The sequence below is a fragment of the Arachis hypogaea genome, chromosome 12 (assembly GCF_003086295.3).
Source record: "Arachis hypogaea cultivar Tifrunner chromosome 12, arahy.Tifrunner.gnm2.J5K5, whole genome shotgun sequence".
Taxonomy (NCBI): domain Eukaryota; kingdom Viridiplantae; phylum Streptophyta; class Magnoliopsida; order Fabales; family Fabaceae; genus Arachis; species Arachis hypogaea.
The window spans coordinates 95,183,896-95,195,787 of record NC_092047.1 but is presented as its reverse complement, the minus strand read 5'-3'; the positions used below and the strand labels follow the sequence as shown (position 1 = coordinate 95,195,787).

The 11,892-nt window shown below is 34.0% G+C and overlaps 2 protein-coding genes across 4 annotated transcripts; one reads left to right on the top strand and one right to left on the bottom strand.

The window, feature by feature from the left end:
• The first annotated feature begins 298 nt into the window (after positions 1 to 298).
• On the top strand, positions 299 to 2,995 carry LOC112727759 (mitochondrial import inner membrane translocase subunit TIM14-3). Of its 3 annotated transcripts, none has more exons than XM_025777650.3 (5): positions 299 to 704; positions 779 to 857; positions 1,099 to 1,175; positions 1,703 to 1,875; positions 2,511 to 2,995. In XM_025777650.3, the coding sequence occupies exons 3-5, from the start codon at positions 1,173 to 1,175 to the stop codon at positions 2,665 to 2,667; spliced, it is 333 nt and encodes a 110-aa protein (XP_025633435.1). In that variant the 5' UTR covers positions 299 to 704; positions 779 to 857; positions 1,099 to 1,172; the 3' UTR covers positions 2,668 to 2,995. The 3 variants fall into 3 exon arrangements, with proteins under 3 accessions (XP_025633435.1, XP_025633437.1, XP_025633436.1); XM_025777652.3 differs by having other exon boundaries at positions 338 to 704; positions 786 to 857; XM_025777651.3 differs by lacking the exon at positions 779 to 857 and having other exon boundaries at positions 338 to 704.
• Positions 2,996 to 3,814: 819 nt separating this feature from the next.
• Positions 3,815 to 9,038, bottom strand: LOC112727758 (dol-P-Glc:Glc(2)Man(9)GlcNAc(2)-PP-Dol alpha-1,2-glucosyltransferase). The gene is made up of 9 exons (XM_025777649.2): positions 8,793 to 9,038; positions 8,497 to 8,592; positions 8,285 to 8,373; positions 6,851 to 7,181; positions 5,767 to 6,037; positions 5,496 to 5,633; positions 5,206 to 5,413; positions 4,469 to 4,611; positions 3,815 to 4,350 (listed from the first exon to the last, which is right to left on the bottom strand). Exons 2-9 carry the CDS (start codon positions 8,584 to 8,586, stop codon positions 4,091 to 4,093), a joined length of 1,530 nt encoding a protein of 509 aa, XP_025633434.1. The 5' UTR covers positions 8,587 to 8,592; positions 8,793 to 9,038; the 3' UTR covers positions 3,815 to 4,090.
• Between the last annotated feature and the right edge of the window lie 2,854 nt (positions 9,039 to 11,892).

Below are 11,892 nucleotides of genomic sequence, written 5' to 3'. Positions count from 1 at the left end.
GCGCCAAGTGGTTCATCCTGGTAAAGATCGCCGAATTATAGCATTTTCGGGTACTGTATTGTCTCTGCTGGAGAGCTATACGTCGGTCCTGACCAAAACACCGCGGTAAAAATACATGTAAAAGATACTCCGACGCTCAAGTTAATAAAAGACTTAATAAGTGTGATTAAAGTAATATAAAACTCAAAGCAGAACCTGATCCTTTTTCTGAGATATTTAAAATTACTCAGGGGCCAAAGTATAGAGTACACATCGGTTACAATTTACTTAAATACTGGACAAACTAATACAATTAATTATTTATTAGACTAACTACATGCAATCTCCAATAAAAATCGTATTTATAAATAATGTTCTTATCTTTTTTTTTTTTGAAAATAATGATTTTTTTAATTTATATAAAAAATCGAAAGAAAACATTCGTAATGAGAAGAAAGAACATCCTAGAAAAATCAAGTGTCTTATTATTTTCGTATTAAGCTGCGCAAGTACGCAACTAGAGAAACGAATGGATTTATAGAAAATTAGATATAAAAAAGAAGAGAGAGATCGTAAACCCATGAAAGAAAAATATATACAATAAAAACCCTAACTCTGCCTTGTTCGATCACAATCTGCACAAAAGAACCCCAGAAAATCACAGCCTCCAATCAGCCACCGTCGGCCACTCGATTTCAGCTCCACGCCGCCGCGTCTCCACCACAGTAATGCCTCTTACTATTTTGATTTTCTGAGTTTTTCCCCTGCTATCTGTTGAAATAGTTATTATCCTTGGAAGTTCATAGGTGGACCGCAAAGGGAATTCGGGGTATTGTAGAGAAGTTGATGCCACTGAATCAAGTTGTTTCAAACTGAAGGTCCGGTGTTGTGAAAATCTGCTTGCTGTGTTTTGAAATATATTTTTTTATTTATTTTTTATAGGGGGAAAAATTTAGGTTAGATGGAAGGAAATTATTGAATTGGGTGAGTAGATATAACTGCTGTGTTGTTGTTCTTGTTGTTGTATTGTGAGTAATTAATCATGCTGAGAAGGCTATTAGAAATATATTAAAACTTAAAAGTTCCACAAAGATCTTATTTTCATTTTATTCTCCGCAGGCTTCCTGAAGACTTAATTTTGGCACGGAGTTCACGCTTTTTAGACTTCTTGATTGAAGGGTACAACCACTATTATGGTATGCCCTCATTCGTTATTTGTCAAATTTATTATTTTTGTAACCTAATCTTCGAGCTTGTTCTAAATAAAACTAGGTTTCCATGAGAAAGCACTGTTTTCTATTTTTGGTGTTAGATAGTGATGAGATGACTTTGCAAGATTGCATTCTTGAAACTTTAGATATTTCAAGCTCTAATTCAGTTAACATGTGGGAGTATGGATGATATGATCGTGTTGTTGGTTTGGAAGCATAGGGTTTCAAATTCGTGTTTTGAGAATCACAAGCTGAAATTTATTTGTAATTTGAAGTTTAGGGTTTTCTAGCATAGAAAGTTAGTTCCGGAGTGGAGATTGTGGGAATTTTTATTTTATTTTACCCCAAATTGTTTCTGGAAGGACAATGTTGCTCTAATTGATTCATGCATTCAATCTAGTGGGGCAGGGAGTGGTAGTGGCGGCACCGGTGGTTGTTAATTGTTCTGTGGTTCATTTACAACATTTGTTTCTTTGCTCTGGAACTGAAACTTAAACTTAAACTTGGAACAGGCCACACCTTTTTTTGCAGGGCTTGCTGTAGCTGCTGCTGCCTATGCTGGTAGATATAGTATTCAGGCTTGGCAAGCGTTCAAGGCGAGACCACCTAGGATGCGTAAATTTTATGAAGGTGGTTTCTATGCTGCCATGACTAGGAGGGAAGCAGCTCTCATACTTGGTGTTAGGTACTACCTTTTTATTTTTTTATTTTTAAAGATTATGTTATGATGCTCATGGTCAGCTGGTGTCTCAATTACTTAGAGGAGGAAAAACAAACTGTATGTGGCTATGTGCCTGAGGAGTTGTCCTTCTAGGGGTTTTTTTCAATAAATTTTGATGTTTCTTTATTGGGTAAAAATTAAAATTGACGTTTCCCATCATATCTTTGGGACCCTGTATGGATGCCTAATGCATAATAACTCAAATGTGTTAAATCTTTCAGTGTTGAAATTTTGGTTCTTGATGCTGCAAAGGTTGGGATGTAAAGAGTAACACTAACCAATCTATATTCTATTGATTTGTTTAGCCTTTAAATTTGTATGTGATTTGGGTTTTTGAACACATTCCTTCCTTTCCAAGGACGGGAAAAGTTCTCATGGGATAAATTCTGGAATATCCATATAGAAATTTATGAATACCTTGTATAGACATTTAATTATAAAATGTCAATAATTCTTGAATGTGCATATTGCTAATTAATCAGAAAGCTCGGAAAGCTTTTTCCCTACCTGGACGCTTTGTTTTTGTTTTCCATATTTTTATATGGTTGCCTCCTCAAGCTATTCTTTCCATTGTTGATTTTCAATTATCACTATGGCAGAGAACACACTCCCACGGATAAGGTTAAAGAAGCACATAGGAGGGTGATGATTGCAAATCATCCAGATGCGGGTGGCAGCCATTACCTGGCATCCAAAATCAATGAAGCAAAGGATGTGTTGCTTGGAAAGACAAAGGGTGGTGGTTCAGCATTTTGATCATAATTAGTCTCATAATATAGTTTCAACGTGGTTCTTGCTGATCATTCAACTATGAAGCGTTCAGTCTGCGGCCAATTCTTTTTTAGACTATAGTGAGGAAGTTGTGTAGGACAGTGCTATGATGCACCAAAATTATTTAAGGTATAGATCTTAGCATTAGTGTTCTTCGTTATATCTTTTTTATTGCATCTACACCATGGGAGTATCTTTGTCCATTATGTAACCTGGTACATGTTCATGTTCGAATTGTAATAATGTTGAATATTAGATTGGTTGGTGTCATTAATCTTTAAACAACGTGATTCGGATTTGCCATCTTCATAAACTTGGAGGTCATTCATAGCTATGAATTTTTTGTTCCTATTCCTTTTCTTTTTGGCATCTACTCCAATGAAAATGGCATCTATTTGTTTAGTCACACTTTTAAAAACGTGACTTATAGAAAAAGTAACGATTTAAAGGGATTGTAATTTCTTTAGATAAATGTAACATCTTTATAACATCAAAATTAAACTTTACAAAAGAATTCACTATTTAATGGTAAAAAGAAGTATTTTCACATGAAGATAATTAGAGTCTTTATTGGAGTATCTACATTCTTAGTATTTGGCAATGGATCGATACGACATGAAAGGGAGTCTCAGGTGTTTCGGGTTGAAAATTGAGAATTTCAATGTTTGAAACAATCTAATGTAGTGTAATAAAATAATTTATCGTAAATTGCTAAGATGAGATATATAAGTAGTTATGTATTTTACACATTGAAACAAAAATTGACATTTTTTATTCAATTTCAGAGAGCTAATTGCTTATATTGACTCTCAGATGCAGCAACTTACTGATTATTGGTAAACTTTTAAATAGAATTTAGTCTACAACGAATTAGTCTCTGATCAGTTAGATCAGAAGATATTGTGAGAAAAAAAAAAGGTTTTTCTGGTTGGGCTTTTTTTGTGTGCGTGTGTTTTTGTGGGGGGGGGGGGGGTGTTTGTAAAGAATCTAGTGTTTCTAAAGAAAAATAAAAAGTAACACCCTTAAAACAATGACTATTCATTTCTGGTTCGAGTCAAGGAATTCAATAGCTGGAAACTCTGGCAGTAAGGAGAAGAGCCTGAAATTGAACCTAGCGCCACCACGAAACATGTTACGAGAAAACAAAGCCACCAAAAATTGAGCATAGCATGGACCTATATATGACCAATTCAACTGAATCTGATTTTGTTTTCCTATCTACCAAAATATGAGATCTACAGAAATCAATACACTCATATTTACAAATTACAAAGATGCATAAAGAAACCTGATTGGTAAAACCTATCAAAGAAAATCAGTATGTTTTCCTTGCTTTTGAAATCAAAGGCAAGATACATGCCGAAAGAGAAATACGTATACATGACTCATTTGAAAAACACCGCTTGCTTCACCATATAAACCTTTGAATTCCAGGTTCATGATCCCAATGAAATGGCCGAAACAGAAACATCATCATAGTAAAGATATTGACACCAATGTAAAGAATTCCTGTGAGAAACCATTTCTCACTATCCTGAAAATTGCTGTGAAGCACCAGAAAATAGAATGGTATGGTGTAATATCTAAACTCTATCAATGGAGCTGGTACAAGAACAGCAGCAGTGGCCAAGAAGTATGCTAATACCCATATTTTCCTTTGAAATTTCCCTGTTTTGCAAAAAAGTAATGGTTATAACCTGAGTTAACCGAGAAAAGAGAAAAGGAGAACGAAAAAAAAAAAAAAAAAGAAAAAAGAAAAGAATGCTTGCGAAGACTTTGTACTAACCCAGCATATGAATTATGGAAAGCCATGAACATAAGTAAATTGGAACCAATAAATATTTAATTGACCAGTGAGCCATGATGATTTTCCTCCAGAGATAGAAAGGGTAATGCCGATTATCAGCAAGAAGATATGGATGCGCCACACTGCGATGAAAATTTAATAGGGATTACCAAGCCACTAACAGTAATAGAAGCAGTTCATGTTCTTGTATTAGAAAAAATGGGTTAAGGTCCAAATGAGTAAATCATGCAACATTCAAACAATAAATAAAGGAAAACAAAGCACTAGCACAGCATCTTATGATGTATAGATTAATACTTGATAGAAGAGTGAACACCCCTTTTTCTTTGTTCAACAAATGAGTTTTTATCGGGTCTGGTCTTCTAATAACAAATATAGAAATATAAAATATTTGAAAAGCCTTTCGATGTAAAACCTTTTACATCAAATCTATTGTTTTAATTTCAGTTTTTGAGGACCAATTTAAAGAGAATTAAATGTTTCATTTTTTTTTTCTTTCTAAATTTGGGTACAGTGAATATAATGAAGATATCAGAAGACTACTATATAGTAAACACATCATCACGGCACAAATTGTTTACGCTAGATTTAAGGGCTAGACACAATGTATTATGTGACAATAACTAATTGGAGACATCAACAAACTAAGTTTCAGTTTATGAACAAGATCAGTTCATGAACAATAAAATCACTGGTGCTGTTATTCTAAATCAAACCTGAAAAAGTGTACTGATAGGAAGCCAGCAATAAGGGCCACAAACCCCTGAAAGAAACAACAGAGGGGTCCATATCTCCGTAACAAATGCAATAGATCCAGAGAATGAGCAATGGAAAAATACATAGGAGCCAGAGCCAATATAGAAACCAAACCAAAATAAAGTATCTGAGCAAAATGAGGGGTAACGGTGTGAGCTTCTTTTGCACCTGCACTTCCATTAAGATATGTAAGAAAAAAGACAGTTTAGCGGCACAAAAGGTCACAAAAGATGATACGAGAGAATATTACCTAGAACGACACCCCCATTCCAACGTACGAATAAAATAAAGGCTACAAACACCAGAAGGTAGGGACTAAACAATACTAAAATCTCCCACTTCTTATGCCATAACATTAAGAGGATTGTCTGAACTTCACTAACCAAACCTGCAAAATAATATCAATAAAAGAAAAATGAGTATCGCATGAAGAAATGGGAGTGACGTATATGTAATTAGCCTTTTATTTTCTTTTACTCAACATTAGAGCTTTAGTTTTCATCAAGGAAATAAAAGTGAACCTGAAGAAGCGAAAGTAGGCGCAGGTGTCCTAGGCAGAGAGCTTTCAACAGTATCCACAGATTTAACAGACTTTCGCTTTTTCACATATAATCCCACATTACTCTTGCCTGTAGAATTTTCTGAACTAGGATTATTAATACATACATCTGATTTGGCCTTCCCCACAATACCCTTTCTATGATTCAGAGAATAATCTAGGATCCCAGTGCATGCTACAAAAAGTACCCATATAATGTTTGTTTGTCGAATAACAACTGAAAAGGCTCCAATCTATCACAATAAATTGTATATGTTATTATCACAACTCAAATGAAATAAGTTACAATCATAACTTTGTAGACAGTGTAAAGGATAGTGTAACAAATGATATCACAGGCAAGAAATAAAGCAATGAAACAGTAATAGGAAAATGGAGAAAAATGGAGTGAACCGGAGAGGTTTCATCCTTCTCCAATGAATGTATTGAAAAATGTATGAAAACAGAAATGGAAGTAAACAGTGGTAATATGATTTCGAGAGTTGTATACACTAGCCAGAAAACCATCCCAGCAAAAAGGAAAAAGACAAGCATAAACAATAAAGCAAAGCAATAAAAATATTCATTTGAACCAAGCTCAGGCACAAAAAACAATGAGGAATGATTAGGAAATATCTTGAAGTTAATGTTCCTTCAACTTCAAAAGAATAAGGATACATGATAGAGTTCAATGGCGTTGTTTGATCCATGTAGCTGACTACACCTAATGGGATAAGGCTTTGTCATTGTTTGTTTGTTTACTTATTCTTATTGAAGATTGTAATTAGAAACTCCTAAGATCATTGAAAAAAGTATGTTCAACAAGAATGCAAGAAGTACCACACTTCGTTATTGAAACTTGAAAGTGTTATCTATGATGTTTCAAAATCCCTAATCTCTCACTTTGATCCCCGGGGGGAAAGAACCACAGGCTCAAGGAGTGTCATATGATATCAAAAAAGAACTTGGATGAAGAGATTCCTCCTACATCAAACCAAAACTCATATAGCAATCTACTTTCACTATGTATTGATAGCTCAGAATATAAAAGTTTAAATATACCTTACCAATGCACTAAGCCAGTAATTCCTCTTCAAACTTGCAAGATACATAGCCATCACTGCAGTGAGAGATGCAACATCTGTATAATAGAGAAAAGTGAAGAACCAGTGAAGTGGGTACAGGGATAGGACCACTGCCTGAAGCATTTTCTTTCTATCATCAAGGGCGGGTTTCAAGTGAGTGATTACATCATATAATATTATGCAGCATATGACAGCTAAGACACCATTAACTGATCGAAGAATTGCAGAAGAGCACAAATCAGAAAAAGATGATGTGTCTTTAATAGAATAAAAGCCGAACAAAGAAGCAACCTGGGCAAGTGAAAGATAGTACCTGCAAAAAGGTTTTACAATTATCAACTGTAGGCTTTATATTCGATGCTAATCTACATTGTACTGCTGATTCCATTGATCTAATTAGATTGTTAGCATCATTAATCCCACAATCTCTAAATCCTGATTTTTGGGTAGCACTTGACATTATCTTACTACAGAACATGATCAATGCAAGAGGGTTAAGTAAACAAGTAATCATTATCCCAATAGAAGGAATCAGCCATATCGGTCAACTAATGTAGTTGGTCTCTATCAGAAACCAAAGTCTCTAGAGGTTTGGAACATGAAATTTTTTAATTTTCAGCTACAGCTCTGGTTTTATCGCGCATGTGTATTTAACTCAATCTTCCAAATCAATACATTCTAACATTTTTATTCGTGAATAAAATTCTCATATAAAAATATTTTTGGGAAATAGGACACTATATCACTTGAATACTTCATGAGTGATAGTGCATACATTTCATGAGTGCTGAATGATATACAAGTTCAAGAACAACTGAAGATCATTCTCTTCTCTTACTATGTCACCAACTCCAACACTTTCATCTTTCCCAGGAAACAGCCATATCACATTCAAACAACTGCTGACTGAGGTGTGAGTTGAATACTTTAATTCTCATTTCTGAAGTTAGAGGAGCATATAAAATGCTCGTGCAAAGTGCAGATGAATACAGTTAGACTAAAAAATTACATGATAACCTCTTATTTCATTCCTCGCAATAACAACAACAACGAAGCTGCTACCCAATAAGTGAGATCAATTCTATAGATTAAACAAAACTATATACAATATCTACAGATAAACCACTAATACCTTCATTTCGTTTATCGTATTTTACAGGTTGTCTAATAACGCAATGTTCACTTAGATCACTATTTATCCATCATTTCCCTCCAAAACCTCCTCATCAAAACATGGCCCTTGTAGTAATTAAAATTAAATTGTATCCCATGGGATTTACAGGGTCCTATCTTATTGTCTTATGTCATTCTCTTTTCACATGACCTTTAGCCCAGAAACCTTTTACATGAGAAGATTCATTCTACTATTATTTGTTTTCACAAATCATTTCAGAAGGACAAGAGAGAACTACATACAGGCCCGGAGGAGTGGTTATCATGGGATCCCAACTCTTAAAATTTCCCTTGCAGTATTGTTGAGCCTGTGGTATATGAAATATCTCATCCTGCAAGAATAATAATAACAATAACAACAACAACAATAAAATCAAATAAATCATGGGAATGAATACTCTAATTGTAAACAAAAACATCCCATCTTTAATATTAACTTAAATTATTCCAATTACCATATAGGGATCAGGAACTACACGATTAACGAGTACGGTGACAAGAATAACCCATGAACTCACAATTGCGGCAAGTGCTACTCTTCCCATTCTCTTCTGCAAGATATAACAATCAAACAAAGCAACGAGGACGCCATTAACGTTACAAATACGAAACAAGAAGCATACGTAGATGAAAAAGAAAAAAAATGAAGAAAAGCGGGAATTTTTTATCAACGTGTTTTCTTTAGCACTATTCAGTGAGGCTTTTCACCAAACAAGTTGTATGCAACAAATAAATAAGGAAAGAAAAATACAGAGTAGGATGTTGAAAGCAATGTTGCAATCAACTGGGAAGCAGTGGCGGCGGATAAAGTGACGGAAGCTGCGGCGGCGAAGGGAGATTGGGGCTATTGGATGTATTCGCTGCCTAGCCCTGTGTTTCCTTCCCCACTCTCAACTCTCAAGTTCGGGAAAGGAACTTCGGTGAATCAATGGCCCCTGCAAGTTGAAGTTATTAGATTGAGTTAAAATGATAATTAGATCTCAATAATTTTGGCTTTACATTAATTAGTTCTTTTTTTTTTTAAATATCAATTAAGCAGCATTAAATTTTGAAAATACCATAAAATATTTAGAGAAAAGGACAAATAAACGCCTGACCTTTTGTCCCGACAATATTTTTGTCCCTAACTATTGAAAAATACTTTTAAATTCCTGATCTTCACAAAATTTGGACGGATCAGTCCCTCCGTCTAAATGCATCTGTCAGACCCAATGAAAAAGTCTGACGTGGCTCCTGTAATACTTGTCAGTTGTCACGTGTACGTGTGGGTTACGCGTACGCGTCGCCTAGCAGACTTCCCTCTCACGCGTACGAGTGGGTCATGCATACGCGTCGTCATGAATTCAGCAAATCATCATTTCTTCATGAATTCTCTACTTTGCATGCTTTTTTTCTATTTCTTTCAAGTCATTCTTGCCTTCAAAACTTTAAATCACTCAAACAAACATATCAAGGTATCGAATGGGAGAAAAGTAAATTAAATTTAGCAATTTAATAGCCTAAAAAGCATGTTTTCAATCATTAAACACACTTAGGAGAAATTCACAAAACTATGCTATTTTAGTAAATAAATGTGAAAAAGGTTGATAAAATCCACCAAATTCAATACAATATAAACCATCAGATTGTGGTTCATCAACTTTCCCACACTTAAACATTAGCATGTCCTCATGCTAAACTCTTGTGGTTCATCAACTAATATGCAAAATGCGTCTACCTACTTGGTTAAAAATGAATCAATCTCCAAGAACATATATGAACAAGTAGGGTTAAGATAGTATGATGATTTATGAATTCCACTAATTCAAATCTCAAAATGAAGTATAAATATACTTGCAAGAAGAAAGCTCGTGAAAACAAGGAACAAGGGATTGAGCATCGAACTCTCAACGAAGTATAATTTAATTTATTTTTCTCCCATTCGATGCCTTGATATGTTTATTTGAGTGATTTAAAGTTTTAAAGGCAAGAATGACTTGAAAGAAATGGAAAAAAAGCATGCAAAGTGGAGAATTCATGAAGAAATGAGGATTTGCTGAATTCATGGCGACGCGTACACGCGTACGCGTGAGAGGGAAGTCTGTCAGGCGACGCGTACGCGTGACAAGCATTACTGGAGCCACGTCAGACTTTTCCGTTAGGTCTGACGGAGGCATTTGGATAGAGGGACTGATCCGTCCAAGTTTTGTGAAGGTAAAGAATTTAAAAGTATTTTTCAATGGTCAGGGACAGAAATGTCCTCGGGGCAAAAGGTCAGGGACCTATTTGTCCTTTTCTCAAATATTTATAATAAGATATAAGAAATTAAGATACAAAAATTAATATTTTTATATTTTATTTAATAATAAATTAAAATAAATTATAAAAGTTTAATTTATTTTTTTATTTAAAAAATTTGGAAAAAACATAATAATAAAAAATTAATAAAAATAACAAAAAAATAAGTGGTGTCTTTTGTTAATATTTCTGTATTTTTTCTATCAGAATGAACATAAAACATACTAATTCAATTCTCTTTGTCAAGTACAATTTTGTGTCTCTATGTTCTTGTCTCAATTGTTTTAGTATCTCGTACCTATAAATAAACAAAGTGTAAAATATGCAAAATTAGTAAATAATTAGCTAATAAATTAATTATTAATAAAATAAATTAGAAAATTTTAATTTTATAGTAATGAGATAGAGCTAATTAAAATAAAAATTTTGACACCAATTTTAAAAAATTTGACCCAAAATTAGATCGAACGGGCCAATCGAGTTCAAAATGGGCCCAAGGCGCAACCCAAGCCCACAATTAATAAGAGCTTCAGCTCTTCTTCCCTTGTTTCATAATGAAAAACGCTGGGAAATTGATGAAGGGGAGCAAGGGACATGCAAAACCCTTGGCTAGATTTTAATAATAACTTTTGATCCAGAGTTTCGATTGACGAGCCGTCAGCGGCCATGCGTTCATCTCGGAATCCTCTTTAAGACCCACTAAATAGTTTGGTAAGAAACTTGAGTTTTCTCACTCAGATCTTCTCATCTCAGTTTCAAAAAATTAAGAATTTATTTTAAAAAATTATGTGATTTTGGTGCCTTAGGATTAAATTAACCTTGTGGACTTGTCGAGTTTTATCCCAAATTTTCGTCGGTAAGGTGAGGAACGTTTAATCCTTGTTAAGTTATTTAATTAGTGAATCCTATGGTAATTTTAGTGTTGTTTTGTGAAATTAGATTGAATTGTGTATTTTTGGAAATAAATTGGTGGTATTGGAGACTTGAAGTTGGCTTTGGAGGCTGAAAAATCTGTTTAGTGAGGTCTTGGAGCCTTGGACTATTGAGGAACGGTGATAACTGTGACGTTCCGGGCTTTAAGAGGAATCGGTCAATGTATGATTTCGGTTTTTCATAACTAAAATATAATGTGTTGTGAAAATATAGGTTAGTTGACCGTAGGATAGGATGAATATGTGAATTGTTGTGATTAGTAAATAATGAGGATAATTGTCAAATTTGATGTATATGGGTGTTGAATTGGTTGGTTGGATTGACTAGTTATTGTAAGAGCATGAGATGTGAATTTTTTATGCTTGATATTGAAATTAATGAAGGTGAATTATATGGTAAAGATGTAACTTTACAGATTTTTTTTTAATAGAATGAAAGAGAGATTAATAAAAGTAGGACTCACATCTTAAATAATAATAAAATAATAAAAAATAATTATAAAAAAATTATATTCTCTCTCTATACCACTTAAATCTGTACAATAGAGTGCCCCATTAATGAATTGTTGATAATGATGAACCATGATGATGATAGCTTGATGAATAATGAAGTATGTTATATAGATTATGGTGCTGGTTAGT

What these genes read in the sequence shown, in the direction of transcription:
- LOC112727759 (XM_025777650.3), top strand. An exon ending in GCTCTCATACTTGGTGTTAG is followed by an intron (nt 1,876 to 2,510) that starts GTACTACCTTTT and finishes TCACTATGGCAG; the next exon opens with AGAACACACTCCCACGGATA.
- LOC112727758 (XM_025777649.2), bottom strand. Translation starts at nt 8,586, where the DNA reads ATGGGAAGAGTAGCACTTGCCGCAATTGTGAGTTCATGGGTTATTCTT. An exon ending in ATAACCACTCCTCCGGGCCT is followed by an intron (nt 7,182 to 8,284) that starts GTATGTAGTTCT and finishes ACCTTTTTGCAG; the next exon opens with GTACTATCTTTCACTTGCCC. An exon ending in TTCCATAATTCATATGCTGG is followed by an intron (nt 4,351 to 4,468) that starts GTTAGTACAAAG and finishes TTTGCAAAACAG; the next exon opens with GGAAATTTCAAAGGAAAATA.